General features: G+C 40.3%; 1 protein-coding gene across 2 annotated transcripts in view; it reads left to right on the top strand.

The window, feature by feature from the left end:
- TGFBRAP1 (transforming growth factor beta receptor associated protein 1) overlaps nucleotides 1–21,863 on the top strand; it is a 34,171-nt gene extending 12,308 nt beyond the window's left edge. For both annotated transcript variants that reach the window (XM_070751068.1, XM_070751069.1), the window contains 8 exons: nucleotides 4,826–4,908; nucleotides 9,208–9,549; nucleotides 11,544–11,601; nucleotides 13,337–13,480; nucleotides 14,150–14,296; nucleotides 15,028–15,187; nucleotides 18,031–18,464; nucleotides 20,754–21,863. In XM_070751068.1, the coding sequence (XP_070607169.1) occupies nucleotides 4,826–4,908; nucleotides 9,208–9,549; nucleotides 11,544–11,601; nucleotides 13,337–13,480; nucleotides 14,150–14,296; nucleotides 15,028–15,187; nucleotides 18,031–18,464; nucleotides 20,754–20,942 (1,557 nt within the window). In that variant the 3' untranslated portion in view covers nucleotides 20,943–21,863. The remainder of the gene's footprint in view (nucleotides 1–4,825; nucleotides 4,909–9,207; nucleotides 9,550–11,543; nucleotides 11,602–13,336; nucleotides 13,481–14,149; nucleotides 14,297–15,027; nucleotides 15,188–18,030; nucleotides 18,465–20,753) is intronic.
- Nucleotides 21,864–22,629: the final 766 nt, after the last annotated feature.

Genomic DNA, 22,629 nt, shown 5'->3' with positions numbered 1-22,629 from the left:
CTGTCTAAAAGCTTGCAAATTCAAAACTGCAAGAGAAATAGCTGGAAATTGGAGGCAAGCAAACTTAGGGAACCAGTTATTCCTGAAATTCTTCTGATAACCAGCTTGAATTAAAGGAATTAAAGTGTCCAATGCAGTACTAAATAGAATGTAGCTGCCACTATGATTATTAAGACATTGCTTTTTTAATTAGCATGCAATTTGGTAGTGAATGTGGTTAGACAAGTATAATTAACAGTAAAAAAGGCAAAATATACATTAGATTCTATTCAGCAGAGAAATGAAGTTAGTCCTCGATTTATGATGGAGCCCAAACATGCTGTTAAGTGAGATATTTGTTAAGTGAGTTTTGCCCCATTTTATGACCTTTCTAGCCACAGTGAATCACTGCAGTTGATGAGTTAATAGCTCAGTTGAATCTGGTTTCCGCATGAGCTGTTGTGGTGTGCCTGGATACACTCTGTGAACTGCACTGCTGGCTACCAATTGGTCTCCAGATACAATTTAAAGTGTTGGTTATTGTTCTGTTCCCGGCCTATACCAATTGAAAATCAAGGAAGAATCCCACTTGATGCTATTTTAAAGCAAATTCTTTTACATAAGAAGCAGAATTTTACAAGCATTATAGTCCATCTTGGCCGATTTATTTATTTATTTATTTATTTGTTCGTTCATTCATTCATTCATTCACTCACTCATTCATTCATTCATTCATTCATTCATTCATTCATTCATTTGTCCAATACACAATACATATGGAAGAGAATAGACATGAAGTAATATATATAAAGATAATATGTAAAAATAGAAGAGAAGATATATGAAAGGAAGAAAATATATATGATATATGAGATAAAGGAAAGACAATTGGACAGGGGACGAAAGGCACACTAGTGCACTTATGTACGCCCCTTACTGGCCTCTTAGGAACCTGGAGAGGTCAATCATGGATAGACTAAGGGAGAAATGTTGGGGGTTAGGCATTGACACTATTGAGTCCGGTAATGAGTTCCACGCTTCGACAACTCAATTGTTAAAGTCATATTTTTTACAGTCAGGTTTGGAGTGGTTAATATTAAGTTTGAATCTGTTGCGTGCTCTTGTATTGTTGCGGTTGAAGCTGAAGTAGTCATTGACCGGTAGGACGTTGCAGCATATGATCTTGTGGGCAATACTTAAATCGTGTTTTAGGCGCCGTAGTTCTAAGCTTTCTAGACCCAGGATTGTTAGTCTATTTTCATAGGGTATTCTGTTTCGATTGGAGGAGGGAAGGGCTCTTCTGGTGAAATATCTTTGGACGTTTTCAAGGGTATTGATGTCCAAGATTGTTTCCCAGTGAAAGCAAAGAAGAGATAAGAGTCCCGGCCGATCAAAGCCAATTAACATTCCAGAGGTGAAAAAATTGGGAGTGGTCAACAATTCCCTAGAGTTAAAAACTACAGATTATTTCCTTTTCCCATTCAAGTATTCTTAGTCTTTTAAAGTTGGCATCTAACAGAGGCTCGTGGTCTACCTCCTCCAAGTCAGACATTATCCTCCTTGGCATATCTGCCATCTCTGGTGGTCCCCCAGGTTCATCCAGGTCTATCTCACTCTCACTCTCTACATCAGCTGGCAAAACCACTGGCCCAGGGTACCAAGATGGGACTGGCTTATCCTCCTCAGAATTTATCATTGCCAGAATTGGTTGAGGACCACTCACAACAGTTATCAACTATGAAGTCCTACATAGCTTAGGACCAGCTTATTTATGGGACCATCTTCTGCCTCATACATCCCAGAGGTCGATTAGAGCCCACAAGGTCGGCCTTCTCCAGGTCCCATCAGCCAAACAGTGCTGACTGGCGGGACGGCAGGGGAGAGCCTTCTCTGTGGCAGCTCCGTCGCTCTGGAACCAACTGCTCCCAAATATCTGTACCACCCCCACCCTCCTGGCCTTCCGGAAAGCCTTAAAAACATTGCTTTGCTGGCAGGCCTGGGGTCATTGAGCTAGGCCCAGAAGTGATTATTGTTTTCATGGATTGTTTTTATTGACTTGTTTTATTGGGATTTTAATTGTTGTATACTTTTTAAATTAGTGTACACCGCCTAGACTCTGACACTTGGTTTGTCCAAAGGTCACAAAAGATGATCACATAATTCCGGGACCCTGCAACTCATTAATAGGAACCAAGCATCTGAATTTTGATGGGGATGCTGCAAAGGTCATAATGTGAAAAATGTTCATAAGTCACTTTTGTCAGTGCCATTGTAACTTGGAACAGTCCCTAGATGAACTGTTGTAAGTTGAGGACTGCCTGAATGACATTAGTCATTTTAATTTAAGTCCTGGTACATCCATTCCAGTTTTGTGACTTTGGCCTTGGCGTGTAAACATGCTTATCTTCTTCCAGAAACAGGAAGCCTGGATTTTGAATGTGTAACGAAGTTCAGCTACCTTTATATTTGGTAGAAGATATCTGGACTATAAATCAAGAGTGGTTTGTAGGATTAACAAAGCTTGTGCTTGAACTAGTGAAAGGACTAAATAATTGAAAATGGTTAATTATTGTATGGCCATAAAAATATAATTAGAACAATTTAAAATAGTGGGCCTTAATTCAGATTTTTTGTTTCTATTTCCCCTTAGTAAAGATTGCTAGTGATATAAATTGATTAAATTAATAACATGTACTTCTGATTGCCTAGAACAGGTTTAGGCAAAGTTGGCTCTTCTAGGACTTGTGAACTTCAACCCCCAGAATTCCTGGAAACAACCATACTAGCTCAGGAATTCTGGGAGTTGAAGTCCACATGTCATAGAAGAGCCAACTTTGCCTATTCCTGGCTTAGAACCATGATGGCAAATCTATGGCACGCATGCCTCAGATGTGTATGCTGGCCAGCTGATTTTTGGCTCATGCGGAGGGCGATTCCGGCCTACTGGGCCCACCGGAAGTTGGGAAAAATGGGCAAATGGGTTGTGCACACATGAACGGGGGTGAGGCAGCATTGGGGGGTTCATGCATGCATGTGCAAGGGATGGGGTGCATGGAGGGCATTGAATTATGGGTTTGGGCACACATTATAATGATGATGATGATGATGATGATGATGATGATGATGATGATGTGCATGCAATAGCAGGCCACACGTACGCTTTCAGCATCCGAGGAAAAAAAGATTCACCTTCACAGATATAGAACCTTTGGCAAGCATTTCATGAAAAGAAGAATATGCCTAAAATTACAAATTTATTTATTATTTATTTATTTATTAGATTTGTATGCCGCCCCTCTCAGTAGACTCGGGGCGGCTAACAACAGTAAAAAGACAATATGTACAAATCTAATATTAAAAATAATGTTAAAAAAAAACCCCACCCCAATTTAAGAAACCAATCATACATACAGACATACCATGCATAAATTTTATAAGCCTAGGGGGAAGGGAATATCTCAATTCCCCCATGCCTGACAACAGAGGTGGGTTTTAAGGAGCTTACGAAAGGCAAGGAGGGTGGGGGCAACTCTGATCTCTGGGGGGGAGTTGGTTCCAGAGGGTCGGGGCCGCCACAGAGAAGGCTCTTCCCCTGGATCCCGCCAAACGACATTGTTTAGTCGACGGGACCCGGAGAAGGCCAACTCTGTGGGACCTAATTGGTCGCTGGGATTCATGCGGCAGAAGACAGTCCCGGAGATATTCTGGTCTAATGCACGTTTTAGAAACATAGAAGACTGACGACAGAAAAAGACCTCATGGTCCATCTAGTCTGCCCTTATACTATTTTCTGTATTTTATCTTAGGATGGATATATGTTTATCCCAGGCATGTTTAAATTCAGTTACTGTGGATTTACCAACCACGTCTGCTGGAAGTTTGTTCCAAGGATCTACTACTCTTTCAGTGAAATTATGTTTTCTCACGTTGCTTTTGATCTTTCCCCCAACTAACTTCAGATTGTGTCCCCTTGTTCTTGTGTTCACTTTCCTATTAAAAACACTTCCCTCTTGAACCTTATTTAACCCTTTAACATATTTAAATGTTTCGATCATGTCCCCCCTTTTCCTTCTGTCCCCTAGACTATACAGATTGAGTTCATTAAGTCTTTCCTGATACGTTTTATACTTAAGACCTTCCACCATTCTTGTAGCCCGTCTTTGGACCCGTTCAATTTTGTCAATATCTTTTTGTAGGTGAGGTCTCCAGAACTGAACACAGTATTCCAAATGTGGTCTCACCAGCACTCTATATATATTTTGAGCCATGCATGTTTGAAACTATGCATTTTTGCAGCACATGTTCATCCTCCATGACAATGTTTCTTAGCAACTAGAAGATGTGTGGATTTCCAGTCCCAGAATTCTTCAGCTAGCAGGTTAGCTGGGGAATTCTGGGATCTGAAGTCTTTGCATCTTAAGATTTGCCAAGGTTGAGAAAGAGTGCTCTAAGATACGTAAGTGGACTTAATATTTTTGTGCTATTTCCCGTGTGATTGGTTCTCCAGAAGATCCTTCATTTTAAAGCATGCTTTTAATTATAGTACAGAAGTCATTTGAATGCCATGTAGAACTTTCTACTGCAACTACATTTTTGGAGTGTACTCAGGATTATTTTTTTTAAATTAGCTAGTGCCCGACTGTTGTGCTGTGCAGTCCCAAGGTGAAAGGGCAGTCCATTTCCAGCTCTCTCGATCTATATCTCAGGCAAACAATGTGCAAATGACCTCTGAATAGGGGCAAAAAAAAATTCTCCTTCCTTATTATAATGAAACCAGGTAGTTCATTAGTCACTTTCTAGCAGTTGCTATTTTGACTTAAATTGTTTTTCCCCCTTTGTTTTGCAGACAATGTACAAGCGGATTTTACAGCAAGCAGGATTTATCCAGTTTGCGCAGCTCCAGTTTCTTGAAGCAAAAGAGCTCTTCAGGTAATGCTGCGATGGGGTAAGAAACATTCTTGCAGTCTAGTTCAGTGTTTCTCCACCTTGGTGACTTGAAGATGAGTGAATGCTACCTGGGGAATTATAAAAAATGCAATCCCCCCGGGCAAGGGCTCCTTGTCGCCGCTGCTACCAGTGTGCTTCCCATGGAGCTCTGCGACCCTGGGGCGCACCGCACATGTCGGCATGAGATTTGGCTTCTTCACCTGCGCCGGAAGCAAATCATGTGTGAGGGTGAGATTTTGCCAATTTTTGCCGTTTTTTTTTCCTTTTGCATTTGTGCGGAAGCAAAAAAACAATTGGCAAAAATTGCCAAAATCTCGTTCGCATGCGTGCCCTCGCATGAAATTTGGCTTTTGGTGAATGCGCAGAAGCAAAATCTTGCACCGACATGTGTGCCCGCCCACCAGTGAGTTGGAGCTACACGCGCAGCTCCATTTTCACTACCGGGACAGCATCTCCCACCGTTCCGGTTGCAGCCCAATACTGAATCCACCCATCTTCAAGCCACCAAGATTGAGAAATATTGGTCTAGCTCATTACTGCTTGATTAGGTTTGTTTGCTTGTTTGTTTGTTTGTTTATTGAACTTGTATGCTGCCCCTCTCTGTGGACTCAGGGCAGCTGACAACATATTTTTAAAAAAAACAATATACAATTGTTCTGTCGGGCTCTCTGGTAGAATCCTCCCAAAAATTCACAGGTACAAATTTCAGACACATACACACACACGTTTGAAAATTCAAAACAATGTTCTTTATAATGAAAATTCACTTAAACTAAGCCCTCCTTTGCTATAGCAAAGAGCACTAGTCTCCAAACAAACTGGTAATTATACAAGTCCCTTATCAGTCCTTTGATACTTAGCTTGCAGCTGTGAGGCAATTCAAAGTCCTTCTTTCACAAAGTGAAACACACTTTGCTCTGGTTTAGTTTCAAAGCAGGGAAAAATCAGCACACAAAAAGTCAAAGTCAGTAAAGCAGTCAGGAAACACAACAAATGATCAGATAATCCTCCACAATGGCCAAACCCACAGCCCCACCCAACCACAGGTGGCCTCATTTTTGTTGATAATAATCTCTCAGTTGTTGTTGCCTATGCATCACTCTCCACATGTGTGGCTGTATCATTAACTCTTGTTCTGAATCCAAGGAGGAGCTAGATAATTGATCTCCTTCTGAGCTGTCTGCAACACTCTCCTCCTCCCTGTCACTCATGTCTTCTTGGTCAGAGGAGCCTTCATCTTCAGATTCCACCGGGGGCAAAACAGGCCTGCAGCATGTGGATGTCTCCCCCACATCCACAGTCCTTGGGGCAGGAGCAGAGCCAGAGCTAACCACAACATACAATAAGACATCTGAAATCCAATTAATATACACTGCTCAAAAAAATAAAGGGAACCCTTAAACAACACAATATAACTCCAAAGTAAATCAAACATCCGTGAAATCAAACTGTCCACTTAGGAAGCGACACTGATTGACAGTCAATTTCACATGCTGTTGGGCACATTCAACTTTGTACAGAACATTCAATGAGAATATTTCATTCATTCAGATCTAGGGTGTGTTATTTGAGTGTTCCCTTAATTTTTTTGAGCAGTATAAATAACTAATCTAAAACCATTCTAAAAAGACTAAAACTTTTTTAAAAAAATCATTCATTCAGGTTCATATATTTGGCTTTAAAATTTTTAGGACATAGCCCAAAGCATATAAAAAGCACAGGGTTTAGCCAATGGATGTCTAAGGAAACAGACTAATCTTGATTCCTGTACATTGGGATAGTGACAGGACTAAGCTTCTGCCTTTCTCATCTGCCAGAGTATTAATTTGCTTAAGGTTGTGTATTTGCTGCTCAAATAGCTGAGTGTGAATTACTTGATAATCATACATGAATCTTAAACGTCTCAATCCAAGAAGAATTTGGGAGAGCAATTTGGGAGCTGGATTTCTAATGGACTGTATTTAGGCTAAGAAAATTCTGATACTGAACTAGATTACATTCTGTACCTCTCGGTGTTATGTGGTTGATAAGAATTTTGGCCAGTTTACATTCTCTGCAGTCCAAGTTTCTCATATATCGAATGAGATATGCAGTAAAAGCAAGCCAGGATCAAAACAGGAATAAATTATTTTGTAGGCTGTCCTCAATGAAGAAAAAATTACATTAATCTATTATTCAAACTGACTGTTTGTTTAATTGATCTGAAATATAAAATGTGTATAGTCCAGATTTTCTGAGTATATGATGTATTTAAATCATTGTCATATTTTTAAAAACTGCTTTGGCTAAGAAAAGGAAAGGGAAATTATTGCCTGGTTTTGGTGAAAGCTCTTTTAATTTATAAATAGATATCGTTCTGTTCATAATAGGAAAAAACAAACAAATTTTCATTTTGTTAAAAATAGTAGGGGCGCACAATTTGAAAACAGGTTGTTTTGTGCAGATTTTTTTTAAAGTATTGGTTTAGAGTGGGATTAGGATTTTGAAATATACTTTTATAAAACCTCCCTGGGTTTTCCTTGCTGAATGTTCTTAAGTTTTCAAGTGCACACACTGGATAGACATTAACAATCCTAGCAGAATTCATTTACTATTTCCTTGAGCCCAGATGAAGTATTCTTCTAATTGAATCTAGTTTCTAGTATCTTAGTGGACATCTGTCCACACAAATAGATTGGGAAGTCCAAAAGCTTTTCAGAAGAAACAACAAATTACTCTGCCATTATTGCTAAAAAGTTACACAGATGTATAATATTAAACTCGACATACGAGTTTAATTCGTGCCAGAGCCGAGCTCGTATGTCGATCAATTCGCATCTCGAACAAATGCATTTTGCTTTTCGCGCCGAGATAATTGGAAACATGGAATTCTTGTGCCACCTAGTGGATGCTCGGCTCGTATCCTGAATTTGAGCTGTGATGTCGAACAGAATTTTGCTCGCATCTCAGCTCGTAACTTGGAATACTCGCATGTGGAGCAGCTCGTATCTAGAGATACTACTGTATATGTAAAAATGTTGTATGAAGCAATTAAAATTAAGAGCGTTAACTAGAGAAGCTAAAAACCAAAACAGTGGGTGACATGGAGGTAGGAATTTTCTCTACCTCCTCAGTACAGATGGCAAAGATTAGTTTTAAGGCTCCAGACCAGATGGCAAAGATTAGTTTTCAGGCTCTCCCAGGCAGACAGGAGTGTGGTGTCAGACTTCACCTCGAACAGGAGTATATTCCAGAATGCAGGTGCCACAGCAGAAAAGGCCTGGACTGTGCCAGTCAAAACTCTTCAGCAGATAGGATCCAAATTAAGCCTGTCTCCCGGTAATAAGTGGGGCAGGCTTGTCCTATCCAGAGTCGATGTTTCTTAGATAAAAAGCTTTAAATCTAATGACCAACACATTCAGATGGATCCAGAAGCAAATTGAAACCAGTGTAGCTCAAGCAAAGCAGTGTCAGGTGCCATCTGAGGGGCTTCCAGAACTTAAGGTGTAGCTTCCAAATACTATTCAAGAGTAGCCCCATGTATATAGATAGAATAATAGATGATAGAATTCTTTATTGGCCAAGTGTGATTGGACACAGAAGGAATTTGTCTTTGATTATATAGAATATCTTGCAGTAATCCAACCAAGAGGTACCCAGGAAGGAGCATTGTTGTTATTTATTTATTTATTTTATTCATTCATTCATTCATTCATTCATTCATTCATTCATTTATTTATTTATTTATTCCAATACACAATACATATTGAAGAGGATAGACATGAAGTATTATATATAAAGAAAAGATATAAAAGTAGAGGAGAAGATATATGAAAGGAAGAAAAGATATATGAGATAAGGAGAGACAATTGGACAGGGGACGAAAGGCAGGCTAGTGCACTTATGTACGCCCCTTACTGACCTCTTAGGAACCTGGAGAGGTCAATCGTGGAGAGTCTAAGGGAGAAATGTTGGGGGTTAAGGGTTGACACTACTGAGTCCGGTAATGAGTTCCACGCTTCGACAACTCGATTGCTAAAGTCATATTTTTTACAGTCAAGCTTGGAGCGATTAATATTAAGTTTGAATTTGTTGCGTGCTGTTGTGTTGTTGCGGTTGAAGCTGAAGTAGTCATTGACAGGCAGGACGTTGCAGCATATGATTTTGTGGGCAATACTTAGATCGTGTTTTAGTGTTTTGTGTGTGTGTGTGTGCGAGAGAGAGAGAGAGAGAGAGAGAGAGAGAGAGAGAGGCATACTTGTCTTCCTTTCTATTACATCTCCTTTGACATTCTAATTGCAGAAGCAGCCAGCTGGATGTCCGTGAGCTGATTTCTCTCTACCCTTTACTGTTGCCTACGTCTTCTTCATTCATGCGGTCCCACCCTCCTCTGCATGAATATGCTGACTTAAACCAACTTACACAAGGGGACCCGGAGAAGATGACCAAGTGCAAGCAATTTCTCATGACGTATCTGAGCGAGGTCCGCAGCACCGACGTCACAAACGGCTACAAGGAGGACATTGACACAGCCCTGTTGAAACTCTACGCAGAGTCCAATCATGAAAGTCTTCTGGATCTCCTGGTCTCTGAGAATTTTTGCCTTCTGGCAGACAGTGCTGCGTGGCTGGAGAAGCACAAAAAGTAAGCTCAGAATTCCCCAGATAATCCTATACTTTGTAAGTCTCTTATCCTAATTGCCCTGTCAACTTTACTGTTCGCCTTTTGGTATATTGAACTAGAATTCTGCATCTCTTTAGCATAAGCCCGTCATAGTGACAATCTTTTTTTATTATCATTTGATAATAAAAAATAATAAATCCTTTTACAAACAGATACTGCAATACTATCTCTCTGCAGATACAACCAAAGGTGCTTTTTCAAAGTGCTTTTTGTTTTTTCTTGAATACATTTTGCTTCTCACGCAGCCGCGAGAGCCATGTTTCTTCTACACTCCGTGGCTTGTTTCTTCAACCCATGTTTCTTCAACACTCCGTGGCTTGCATTGGCTGCCGATCAGTTTCCGGTCACAATTCAAAGTGTTGGTCATGACCTTTAAAGCCCCACATGGCAATGGGCCAGATTACCTCCGGAACCGCCTGCTACCGCACGAATCCCAGCGACCGATAAGGTCCCACAGAGTTGGCCTTCTCTGGGTCCCATCGATTAAACAATGTCGTTTGGCGGGCCCCAGGGGAAGAGCCTTCTCTGTGGCAGCCCCGGCCCTCTGGAACCAACTCCCCCCAGAGATTAGAACTGCCCCCACTTTCCCTGTCTTTCGTAAACTACTCAAGACTCATAAATGGGTCGCCAGGCATGGGGGAGTTGAGATAGCTCTTCCCCCTAGGCCATTACAAGTTATGCATGGTATGTTTGTGTATATGTTTTATAATAGGGGTTTTTAGTTGTTTTTTATTATTGGATTGTACATGTTGTGTTTATTATTATTGTTAGCCGCCCCGAGTCTGCAGAGAGGGGTGGCATACAAATCCAATTATTATTATTATTAATAATAATAATAATAATAATAATAATTATTATTATTATTATTATTATTATCATCCCAGAAGCTTCTTCAGATGCTCAGAGAGAGTGCTAACAACCAGATGACTGCAAGGAATATAAATCCTTCCATCCTCCACCATTCATTCAGTGAGAACTGAAGAAGCTTCTTGGGTGAGAAGCGAAATGTCTTAAAGCAAAAAACAAAGTCCAGTTATCTTTTATAAAAGGACCTTTGAGAAAATCATGATTTGGATGACTGAGAATCTCCTTAGACATACTATTACTGCTGCTTCTTTGCCCTCTCCTTCCCGCCTTTAATTTTATATAGTTCACAATTTCCAGAGACCCCAGGAGCATTCTGCAGGCCTCCCAAACCCTCTGCACGCCCTGTTTTCAAAAAATTGAAGTGCTTTTGGGAGGCTTGCAAAGTGCTCTTAGGGGCTGGGGAAGACAAAAATACCACATGTGGGGGGTTTGGGAGGCAAAAAACAGGCCCATTTTTCACAAAAACATGACATGTAGAGGCTTTGGGAGATCTGTAGGTCAACGGTTCAAATCTCATCACCAGCTCAAGGTTGACTCAGCCTTCCATCCTTCCGAGGTGGGTAAAATGAGGACCCGGATTGTGGGGGCAATAGCTGGCTCTGTTAAAAAGTGCTATTGCTAACATGTTGTAAGCCGCCCTGAGTTTAAGGAGAAGGGCGGCATAAAAATTGAATTAATAATAATAATAATAATAATAATAATAATAATCATCATCATCATCATCATCTGCAGAGTGCTGCTGGGGGCTGAGAGGGCAAAATGCCCCTGTTTTTGCAAAAAATGGACCCATTTTTCACCTCCCAAACTTCCCATGCATTGTGGTGTTGCCCTCCCCAGCCCCAGGAGAACTCTGAATGTCTCCCAAAGCTTCTGTGTTCCCCCTTTAAAAAAAAAAAAAAAAAAAGCCTGTTTTTGGCAAAAGTGGGATGCATGGGGTGATGTTTTGGCTGCATTTTGTGTAAAAGACACACCAATATTTCCATCCCCTTTCCAGGGGTGAAAAAGTGTGTCTTATACTCTGAAAATACAGTACTTATTCCTGCTGTATTGCCTAAATCACTTGTTGTTTCATATTCCTTGTTGTACAGGTTTTTTGCACTTGGGCTCCTGTATCACTCAAACGGTCAAGATGCTGCAGCTCTCCAGGTTAGTGTGCAGAATGGCTTGGCTCTTTCTTTTTCCACTTTAAGTCTGTTCAAAACTTGTGATGGAATGATGAAGGTCCTGAACCTGCAGGTGGGAGATCTGTTCAACTCCTACCTTAGGTGTGGAAGCCTGCGGGTGACTTTAAGCCAGTCAGTCCTTAATCAGCATCAGTCTGTTCAGTAAACCAGTTGATAAACAGAACCTGCTGTTTTATCAAGCATTGATAGCTTTGCTATAAGAGTTAGGTAAGTGTGGTGCACAAAAGAAGTATACTCAGCAACCTTGCAGGACAATGTTAAGAACTCAACAACAAAGTAGTCACAAGTGGATATTTTTAAAGCCAATAAATTCATTGTTAGCAAACACTTGGACAATGCAAAAACAATGAAATCCTTGATTTATTTCTGTATTCCCTTTTTATTTATCCACTTTTAAAAATGTTTAGTTCTTTATATATCCACAGCATCAGTATCAGTTAAGTTTCCTAGCTAGGCTAATCCATGCTGTCCCCCGCGCATGTGCACAGGCCTTTCTGAAGCGTGGTAGGACGTTGTGGATTCATACCAGTGTGGTCCAGATAGCCTCACCGGTATAAATCCACTGGTTTGGGGTTATTTTTTTTCTGGTGTCTCCATGTCAGAAGAAGCCCTCCCGCCTCAGCCCCTCTACATGCTGACCTTTATTCTTCATCCGAAACACTGCTGAGGGCTTCTTCCACATGGAGACTCCGTGAAAAAAAATTACTGAAAATCAGTGAGTTCATATTGGTGCGGCTCTCTGGACCACACCTGTATGAACTCACCACTGCTGGTAGGTGAAAGAAAATGCCCAAATGGACAAACCGGAAGTGCATTTTTCCAAAATTCCGGTTTGTCCATTGGGGGAAATTTTTTTTTTGCCTCCGAGGCTTCAGGGAAACTTCCTTGTGTCCAGAAGACAAAACAGCTTTTCCCAAGGCCGAGAATCAGCTGACCAGTGCGTGCTTGTGTGCTGGAGCTGAAACATGCAAAAATCTCACATGCTCCACCATATGACTCTGCATGCTACAGGTTCGCCATCACGGAACCAGGTTGTTTGCTGGTGACCTCCATGTTTAAAGCACCTTCTTGCTTTTGAATGTGAAACACTGCATAGCCCTAGTTTTCTCTACCTCCTCCTAACTGATATGTATGGCTTGACCAGAGTATCTCCGGAACCGCCTGCTACCGCACGAATCCCAGCGACCGATAAGGTCCCACAGAGTTGGCCTTCTCCGGGTCCCGTCGACTAAACAATGTCGTTTGGCGGGCCCCAGGGGAAGAGCCTTCTCTGTGGTGGCCCCGGCCCTCTGGAACCAACTCCCCCCGGAGCTTAGAACTGCCCCCACGCTTCCTGTCTTTCGTAAACTACTTAAGACTCACTTATACCGCCAGGCATGGAGGAGTTGAGACACTTTTCTCCCAGGCTATTTTTTATACTTTGTTTTATGTTTGGTATGAATGTTGCTGTTTGGTTTTTAAGTAATGATAGGGTTTTATATGTTTTTAATATTAGATTTGTTCCACTGTGATATTGTTTTTATTGCTGTTGTGAGCCGCCCCGAGTCTTCGGAGAGGGGCGGCATACAAATCTAATCAATCAATCAATAAATAAATTCCTCAAGGTCTGTTATTTTAGGAGGATGGCCTGGGGCTAAATAGAAAAAAAAATTGCATTTGTCCTTTTAAAGATTGAAATGAAACTTCTGTTTCTTTAGTTATGGATACAGATAGTCAACGGGGAGATTCAGGACTCTACACGAACAGATCTTTATGACTATATTGTAGACTTCCTAACCTCCTGTTCTGACCATGAATTGGTGTGGAAGTACGCAGACTGGATCTTAGAGCATGACAAGGAGGTATGTGGCTAAATCCTTTGGGGGAATTTTTTAAAACTGCTGTTGCTTGGATGCCTTATCTAGAATAATTAGATCTGTACATTGAGTTTTAGTCCTGAAATGTTTAATTCGGTCTCTTTGATATTCCAGTGTCATAACCCCCACACTGCAAAAAGTCACAGTGCAGTGTCAAACTATCATTCAGGTGCAATTATAGTTGTAGGTACTAGTGTTTTACCCCTAAAAGAGACCCTCATTTTTGTTGTTCCTCTTGCTTTTAGAGGAGTATTTCTCATGGTTTATTTTCCTTGATTTTGGAGCATAGAATTTAATGCCTCTGAAACGCAATATTTTTGCTAAAATATTTATGAAGACTAAATTGTATTCCTCATTTTAAGGAGAGAAGTGCAAATATGTTAAGTTTTGTGTTGATTTTTTTCAAACATTACATTCTGTTGTAATACAGTGTGTTGCAAAATGTTACCAAAAATACATATCTAGCAAATGTTGCACAAGTTTATTCTGGGCTTTTTTTTTTGGTCATTGGTACACATTAAGGTTTCCCCCCCAAAAAAATTTCTATATGAATAAATTAAAAAGAAGAGTCAAGTGTTTCAGAAACTGGTCTGTGAATTGTCTGTTAGGGGTACTTATCCAGTTCTGGAATCTCTAAATGTCATATTGTTTTAGGTTGGTGTATACATTTTCACTAAAAGGCCCCTGGAAGACCAAGAGAAAAACAGCTTTAACCCAGATGATGTCATCAAATGCCTTAAAAAATATCCGGTGTCACTAGTAAAATACTTGGAGTACTTAGTTCTAGAGAAAAGAATAAAAGTAAGTTTGGGTAACGACTTGTGTAGAATATTAATGCTTTGAAAGGGATTATGTAAATTATGTGTTTGTCTGAGTGTTCCGGGTTATATTTGTGCCTTTACATTTTGTGTTTTATATTCAACATATTTGTCTAATTCTCTTATTCTCTGTAGAGTAACTTGAGGGTTGAGTCCTCCCTCATCCCCCTTGTATATTTAAATTCAAAGTAGAACTGCCAAATGACATTGGATGTTGTAAACGTGAATGGTGGGAATAGTATAAAATTTAGATTTTTAAAATACACATACAAGGTTTTGTATTTATGGTACATGCAATAAATTAAAAATAAGGAATTACTTTTTACATTATTTCCTGTGTTAGTTTCTGTAGTTGTGTAAAAAGAACTAGCTAAAATGTTAAAAAAAATAGACATTCTTATCTGCTGTGTCTAATGCTATACTTGTATCTTGCAAAACCGCACAGGTATGAAATAAATATTTTGACTTAATTTTCTTTAACTTTCCTTTAATCTCAGAGGCATATATTTGGACAACTTTAGAAATTAAAATATTGTTCTCCCAGAATTACTTTGACCGTGACTTTGTTTTTTTGTGTATTATACTTTTAACATAGCTAAGTAATAGAAGCTGTTTACATTATGTCTTAATATTTTGGGTTGTATTGAAATAATTGATAAAAAGTGGTGTATGAAAACTGTTTTGAAGATGGCTTGGTTACTTTTATTTTCCTAGAAAGAAAAGTACCACACCCATCTAGCAGTTCTTTACCTCAATGAAGTGCTCCATCTGAAGTCACTAGGTGCCGAGACACAGGAGAAATTGATGAAAATGCAGACAAAACTGCGAAGTCTTCTGCAGAGATCTGACCTTTACCGAGTTCATTTCATTTTAGGTATGACACTTCAAACTACATTTATCAGAAGTACTTTTCTGTAGCAAGAAACGTATTTTTTTCAGGGTTTCATCCAGGGGTCCCCAACTTGGCAACTATAAGTTTTGTAGACTATGCTGGCTGAAGAATTCTGGGAGTTGAAATCCACAAGTCTTAAAGATGCCAAGTTTGATTAACTCTGGTTTAAACTATTGAATTTGAGTCCCATATTGGGCTGAGCTGATGTGTACTGCCAGACTCCAAAATCTTTGAGTCTACTTCTCCATGTCTCTCCCTCTCTGTCCCTCTCTCTCTTTCTCCCTCTCCCTCCCTCCCTCCCTCTCTCTCTTTCCCTCCCTCCCTCCCTCCTTCTCACACTAATTTATATCTCCTTTTGGGTCCCTTGCCTGGTGGACTGCAAAGAAACAGTTGCTTTTGTCAGAGATAAGTGATTGCTTGCAGAAGACTTAGATCTATTGTCTGAAATTTATTATAGAGGCTCAAAGATATGATGTCAAGAAAGGCACGAAATAATGTGAAGTTATGTATGTTTAAGATCTTGTATCGAAACCAACTTTTGTTGCCTTATGGTTAGTTTAGGAGTCAGAATAACTCAGAATTGATCCTACAAACTGTAATCTGAAGTCTGGTAAAATCTAATATGAAGCAGTTCAAGTAATTATTATAAAACATATACTATATAACAATATTTGATACTGAGAATTTTAATTTAAGCAAACAGACAATACTTTTATTGAGGGGAAAAGGATGAGTATATTAAACATTAAGGATGAGTATATTAACCATTAAGCATGGTTCCATTAATTAGTGCTAGAACACTTGAATATTCCATTAATTGAAATGGAACCAAGATCCTGTTTTGCCATTTTTAACTTATCTTTACCTGAAGGTGCCATTTGAACTATTACATGTTTTAGGGATCTGGGAATATACTTTAATCTAGGTTCTAAGATTCAGGAAGTGTTGTATAGTATTCTGCTAAACCCCTTTTCATGAAGTTTATAACATTTGGGAATTAGACAGGTTTATTCTCCCATGTAGAAAAAGCATTGAGGTTAAAATAATCAGTCATTGCCTTTGAGTGCCAACTTGGGAGATAACCATGGAATAAGCGTTAATATGGTTGGAAAATTCATTTCTAAAATGTACAGTTGGTTTCTAAAATGGTGACAAAGATGTGTAGTTAAAAAAGAAACAGGTTGTTCTCCATTTGCCTGTTGTATTAGAAAAGATTTAATAGTGGATTCAAATTAAATAGATTAGGTAGTTCTTCATCATTGGGCCTTACGTGTGAGAAATCATACATTTCTCCAATATGATTTGTGATCATGTTGGCAAAATATGCCTGGAAGAATTCTTCTCACCCTAAGTATTTTTATTTATAAGTGACAAAGGTTTGGGTAAAGTTTATTGTTAGGCAGATTGTGATAATAAACATTTTGCTTACTTCCATGTCATCTAGATTGTGACAGAGATATTGTTCATGCTGATTACTTCATTTAAATTGCTGTTATCTAAGGATTATTTAAGAATATTTACATATTACTAAGTAATATCTTGAGTTTGTCTAAGAATCATCCTAGAACAGCAGTCATATATGACATATGAATATGACTGCTGTCGGAATTCATTATCGGTTAAGATTATCCACTTGGATTCAATTTAAAGAAATCATTTTTATAACACAAGTAGACTATAATTTTGTATGTGTACTAGGCATTTGTTTTGATCAAGCAGTCAAACTTGCTTTTCTACTGAAGAGGCTGATAAAAATATTGTTTTAACTAGTGCTATAAATCTTTTGTGATGACTAATCATGATACCCTATTATTATATGTATACTGCATGTGTAATGTTTTGCACATCTCTTCAGAATAAAAGTATGTGAATTAACACCCCCACCCCCAGTTTTGCCTTATGCGAAGTCATGAAGGGTCAGAACTCTTTGTAGGCATCTTGTTCTGAATTTATTTTTTCAGTGGAGTTTTTATTGCATAAAATAATCAAGAATATTGTATCGCTTTAAACCTTTGCAGATTGAGTACAGATTTCACGAACTGTGATTAATTTCACTAAATGTAGAAGTATCTTGATGTGTGCATCTAAAGAAGGAGATAAAATATCTGGATGTGAATTGTATTGCAGGCCAACCCAATTGAAATAAGCATCCCTTCTGTCCACAAAGCTGTGGATGCTGCTGAGTCCTAATGAAAGCAATGCCTTCAAAAGAGGCTAAGAGCAACCCAGTGGGGTCACTCACGAACGCGAATCCTAGAAAGAAAGCTTGGGCACATTGTCTCTCTCTGGGTGAAGTGACATGGTGTAGAGCCATGCGCTCCTTTTTATTTAGGAACATAAGGAAATGGGGTATAATTACATATACATGTCAAATGATACATCAACCATATAGCTTCAAACGTATCCTTTTGAGTTCTTCCTTTCCCATAGATATCAAGAAACAATCTCCTTGGAACTTCCTAAAAGCAGATGTTTATTCGCACCTAGTTTCTCTGAAGGCTTCTTCTTTATCTGGCTTTATCTTTCTTAATTGCCCTGCAATTTGTTTGTGTGCTCCAGGCAATGAAATTTCCCCCTTTGATCCTATAATGTCCTGTCGAGTTGTGAAAAGCTTTGTTTATAGTGAGAGGTTTATTCTGAGCCCCGTTTCCCAGGAATGCAGATTAGGCGAGTTTATTGCCCTTCCTTGTCCTGGGTTTTATAGAATCAGGGTCAGGCAGAGTATATATATATTTATGCTAGAAATCCAGATTTAATACAATCCTATCCTAACGTAACTTGCTATTCTGCAACACAAAGTTTATATTTAAATTTACATTTGGCAGATAAAATTGCTGGCACAGATCTTCACGCTGAGTGTGCAATACTGTACGGGAAGCTAGAAGAACATGAAAAGGCTCTACAGATTCTGGTCCATGAACTGAAGGACTTCTCAGCTGCTGAGGACTACTGCCTATGGAATTCTGAGAGCAAAGGCCTTCCCTACAGACGGAAGCTTTTTCATATGCTGCTCTCAACGTATCTCAATTCCAGCACACCCGACCATGAAGTGAACATGGCAGCCGTTGACCTTCTGAACAATCATGCAGCTGAATTTGATGCTGCCTGGGTTTTGCAGCTGATTCCTGCCAGCTGGTCCATACAGCTTCTCTCCTCGTTTCTGATGGGAGCAATGAGGGAAAGTCTCCATTCGCAAAGAACAGCGGAGATTGCACTGAGCTTAGCAAAAGCTGAGAACCTTATTTACAAGCATGAAAACGTAAGTTTATTGGGTCTAATTTAGTGATGGCGAACTGAAAGTGTATGTGCTATCGCGCAGGCATGAGTGCCCACACCCATAATTCAATGCATGGGGTTGGTAAAAATGGCCTTCTTCACTCCCCTGGAGGCCCCCCGGAGGCCTGAAACAGCTAATTTCCCAGCCTCTGGTGGGCCCGTTTTTTGTCCTCCCCAGGCTGCAGAGGCTTCTCTGGAGCTGAAAATGTCCTCCCAAAGCCTTCAGGCGAGCCGAAAATCAGCTGGCCAGCATGCACATACACATTGGAGCTCAGCTAGGGTAACGGCTCGTGTGCCAGCAGATATGGTTCCGTGTGTCACCTGTAGCACCCATGCCACAGGTTTGCCATCACTGGGGGAGTTTGCTTGCAAATTTCTCCTTTTTAATTCATCGTAGAACAATATTAAATACTGACCAGTATTTTTGTGGTTCATATGTACATAACTTATGATTCCTCTCTCCTTCCTGTGCTATATCTGTATTAAAAAAGTATGAGCAGGAGTGGGCGAGTGGGTCCACTTTTCTGGAATTTTTCTTTGCTTTTCCCTTTCCACTGTAATTAGATTCTCAAGTTTTCCAGGGATCCAACCAAACCTCTAAGGCAGTGTTTCCCAACCTTGGCAACTTGGAGATATCTGGACTTCAACTCCCAGAATTCCCCGGCCAGCATTTGCTGGCTGGAGAATTCTGGGAGTTGAAGTCCAAATGTCTTCTAGTTGCCAAGGTTGGGAAACACTGCTCTAAGGAGCCTTTTCAGAGTCTCATATCACTGCCAAGGTGCTGCCAATAATTTATTGTGATCGTTGCCATTAAGTATTACAGTTTACCTAAAGCAGTGCTTCTCAAATAGTGGGGCAGGCTCCTTGGATGGGGGGGGGGGACGTGACCCCAGAGAATGTGCTTTTTTTGCCACAAAGAGTAGGGGGTTTTTTTTGCACTGAACCATATATCATACATACAGCACAGAGCAGGAGATATGAAGTACAGATAACCCTTAAAAAATCCCATGGAAAAATATTTAACAGGAGTGAAAAGAAAAGAGGAGAGAGATGGAGATAATGAGACAAACATAAGTCTCCCAAAAGCTAAGAGGAGGAATATGAGGAAGCATATGTAGCACTTGGCTTCACTGTGACTACGGTGGGAGACGAGGAAAGACCAGTATGTTTACTGTGTCTAAAAATGTTGGCAGTGGACAGCATGAAACAAAATAAGTTAATGCATCACTTAAACACATTACACTTGTGTTTGTGAAAAAACCTGAGTTTTTTCAGCGACAACCCGCCAAATATTGCAAACAATCGTTCCGGCGGAGAGTTGGGGGCTGTTTTGTCAGGCTCTCTGGTAGACTCTTCCCAAAAATGCACAGATACAATTTCAGACACACACACGTTTGAAAATTCAAAACAATGTTCTTTATAATGAAAATTCACTTAAACCAAGCCCTCTTTTGGTATAGCAAAGAGCACTCGTCTCCAAACAAACTGGTAATTTGTACAAGTCCCTTATCAGTTCTGTGATACTTAGCTTGCAGCTGTGAGGTAATTCACAGTCCTTCTTTTTTCACAAAGTGAAACACACTTTGCCCTGGTTTAGTTTCAAAGCGGGGAAAAATCAGCACACAAAAGGTCCAAGTCAGTAAAGCAGTCACGAAACACAATGATCAGATAATCCTCCACAATGGCCAAACCCACAGGCTGCTCTTTATAGCAGCCTCACTAATTACCACAGCCCCACCCAACCACAGGTGGCCTCATTTTCTTTGATAATACTTTCTCAGTTGTTGTTGCCTATGCATTGCTCTCCGCATGCGTGGCTGTATCATTAACTCTTGTTCTGAGCCCAAGGAGGAGCTAGATAATTGATCTCCTTCTGAGCTGTCTGCCACACTCTCCTCCTCCCTGTCACTCATGTCTTCTTGGTCAGAGGAGCCTTCATCAGCAGATTCCATCGGGGGCAAAACAGGCCTGCGGCATGTGGATGTCTCCCCCACATCCACAGTCCTTGGGGCAGGAGCTGGGCCAGAGCTAACCACAACAGGGGCACATGAAGAGTTTACTTCTTGATAGGGAGGACATAACAGAAAATAATTGAGAAAATAATGTTCCTAAATAAACATTAGAATTGTATATCAAGGAATGCTGAAAGCCAGTGTAAGAGAATGTCCATTCAACCTCCTCTAGTCAGCTTTTTACTTCACCAGTAGTGGCTTTGCAAAAACAAAATTGGAAGAACCTTACAGATGTTTTCTCTTCTTCTTACTGCTTTTAGGTGAAACTGAGAGAAAGCCCCGTCTTTCTCTCTGACAAAAAACTCTGCCAGGTGTGCCAGAAACCTTTCTGCGAACCTGCCTTTGTCCGGTATCCCAACGACACTGTGGTCCACACGCACTGTGCTGCAAAGAGACTTGTCAATTCCAACACAAACCACCACTTATCCAGCTCCAGCGAACGGACATGAAATGAGTTGAGTCAGTGGCTGTGCTGGGATTGGATTCCCGGGAGTAATGAAGGATCTAGAGGGAAAAGAAACAAGGCAAGAACAAAAGGCTGTCTTGGCGTCGATGGAAAGGCACAAGCTCAACGTGAAACGAAGCCACTGAATGTTTCAAAAAGTGACAGCAGAAGAAATCACAGGGGGTTATGTAGGATGGATCCTTTCCTCACAGGAAGGGGGAGTGGTTCAGCAGGAAAGAACTTTTTTTAAATTAAAATTTGCACTGAACTTGGTTATCAACTGGTCTTGAAATGAGAGGACACAGCATCACATTCTGTGCCCTCTATACGGTTAATATCTGAAGCACTTTTGAGCCTCTGTTGTCCTCCTTTTTCTGCCTTGTACGTTCGCCTATTACAAACAAATGGAAACGCTGAGCTCTTAGTAATTCCTGCTTTAGTTTTGAGCAAGGCAGGACAATGCAAAGACCACTGACTCACTAGGAATAAATCAAAATGTGGGTGTCTCTCATGTGGGAAGCTTATAACATTTGGGATTGGCGGGGGAGGTCTGGTGGAACAGGTTGTAGTAATTGTAATGACTTATTTATTACCATACAAATGTTCTGTAAATACTGTTGAATGAAAAGGGTTTTTTTTAATATCTCAACATTCTCTAGAACCAACGCAACTAATCAGTGATTCCTGGGTGTAGTGTTCTATGTTTTGTTTGAGAGTCTATGCCCATTATTACAAAGAGCCATTGTTAAGCTTTCCTGCAAGCAAAGAAACCAGTGCCTCTTCTTTGCAGGAATGCCATGAAAAACTTTTATTCTAAGGGATAACAAAATGGAAGGGGAAAAAAATTAACAAATCAACAGGTGACTTCTCAAGGTGCTGAGTATGCTTGGTAACAGTTAATAAAATACTTCAAGAATTTCTGAAAGTGTGCCAAACTCTTTGACATTTGCCAGGTATCTGTAATGCCTGCTGCATTTTTAATTTGCAGAATTTATATGCCGATCCAATCAGAACCAACTCTAAACATATATGCAAATACATTTAAAAGTACAAAATCAAAAATACGATGATGATGATGATGATGCGCCGATGCCGAATGCTTTCCGTCCGCGGTGGGGGGTGCAGGGTAGGCACAGGCAGCCTCAGGAGAGAAAGAGGGAGAGAGAGGAAAGAGAGAGAAAGGGAAGGAGAGAAAGAGGGAATGAAGGAGGGAGAGAAAAAAGAGTGAGAGATAGAAAGGATAGCGAGAAAGAGGGAGGGAGAGAAAGGAAAGAGAAAGGGAGGGAGAGAAAGGGAATAAAGGAGGGAAAGAAAGAGTAAGAGATAGAAAGGATAGAGAGAAAGAGAAAGGGAGAGAAAGGTAATGGAGGAGGGAGAGAAAGAAAGTGAGTGATAGAAAGGATAGAGAAAGCGGGAGGGAGAGAAAGGAAAGCAAGAAAGATAGGGAGAGAATAAGGGAATGAAGGAGGGAGAGAAAGAAAGAGAGTGATAGAAAGGATAGTAAGAGGGAGAGAGAGAAGGGAAAGAAAGGGAGGGAGAGAAAGGGAATGAAGGAGGAGGGAGAGAAAGAAAGAGAGATAGAAAGGATAGAGAGAAAAAGGGAGGGAGAAAGGAAAGAAATGAGAGAGGAAGGAGGAGAAAGGAGGGGGAGCGAATTATGGATGTCAGAACTCGCACATGCGTGATAGCGC

The sequence above is a fragment of the Erythrolamprus reginae genome, chromosome 4 (genome assembly GCF_031021105.1).
Source record: "Erythrolamprus reginae isolate rEryReg1 chromosome 4, rEryReg1.hap1, whole genome shotgun sequence".
In the NCBI taxonomy this organism is placed as follows: domain Eukaryota; kingdom Metazoa; phylum Chordata; class Lepidosauria; order Squamata; family Dipsadidae; genus Erythrolamprus; species Erythrolamprus reginae.
This window is presented reverse-complemented; position numbering and strand designations above follow the sequence as displayed.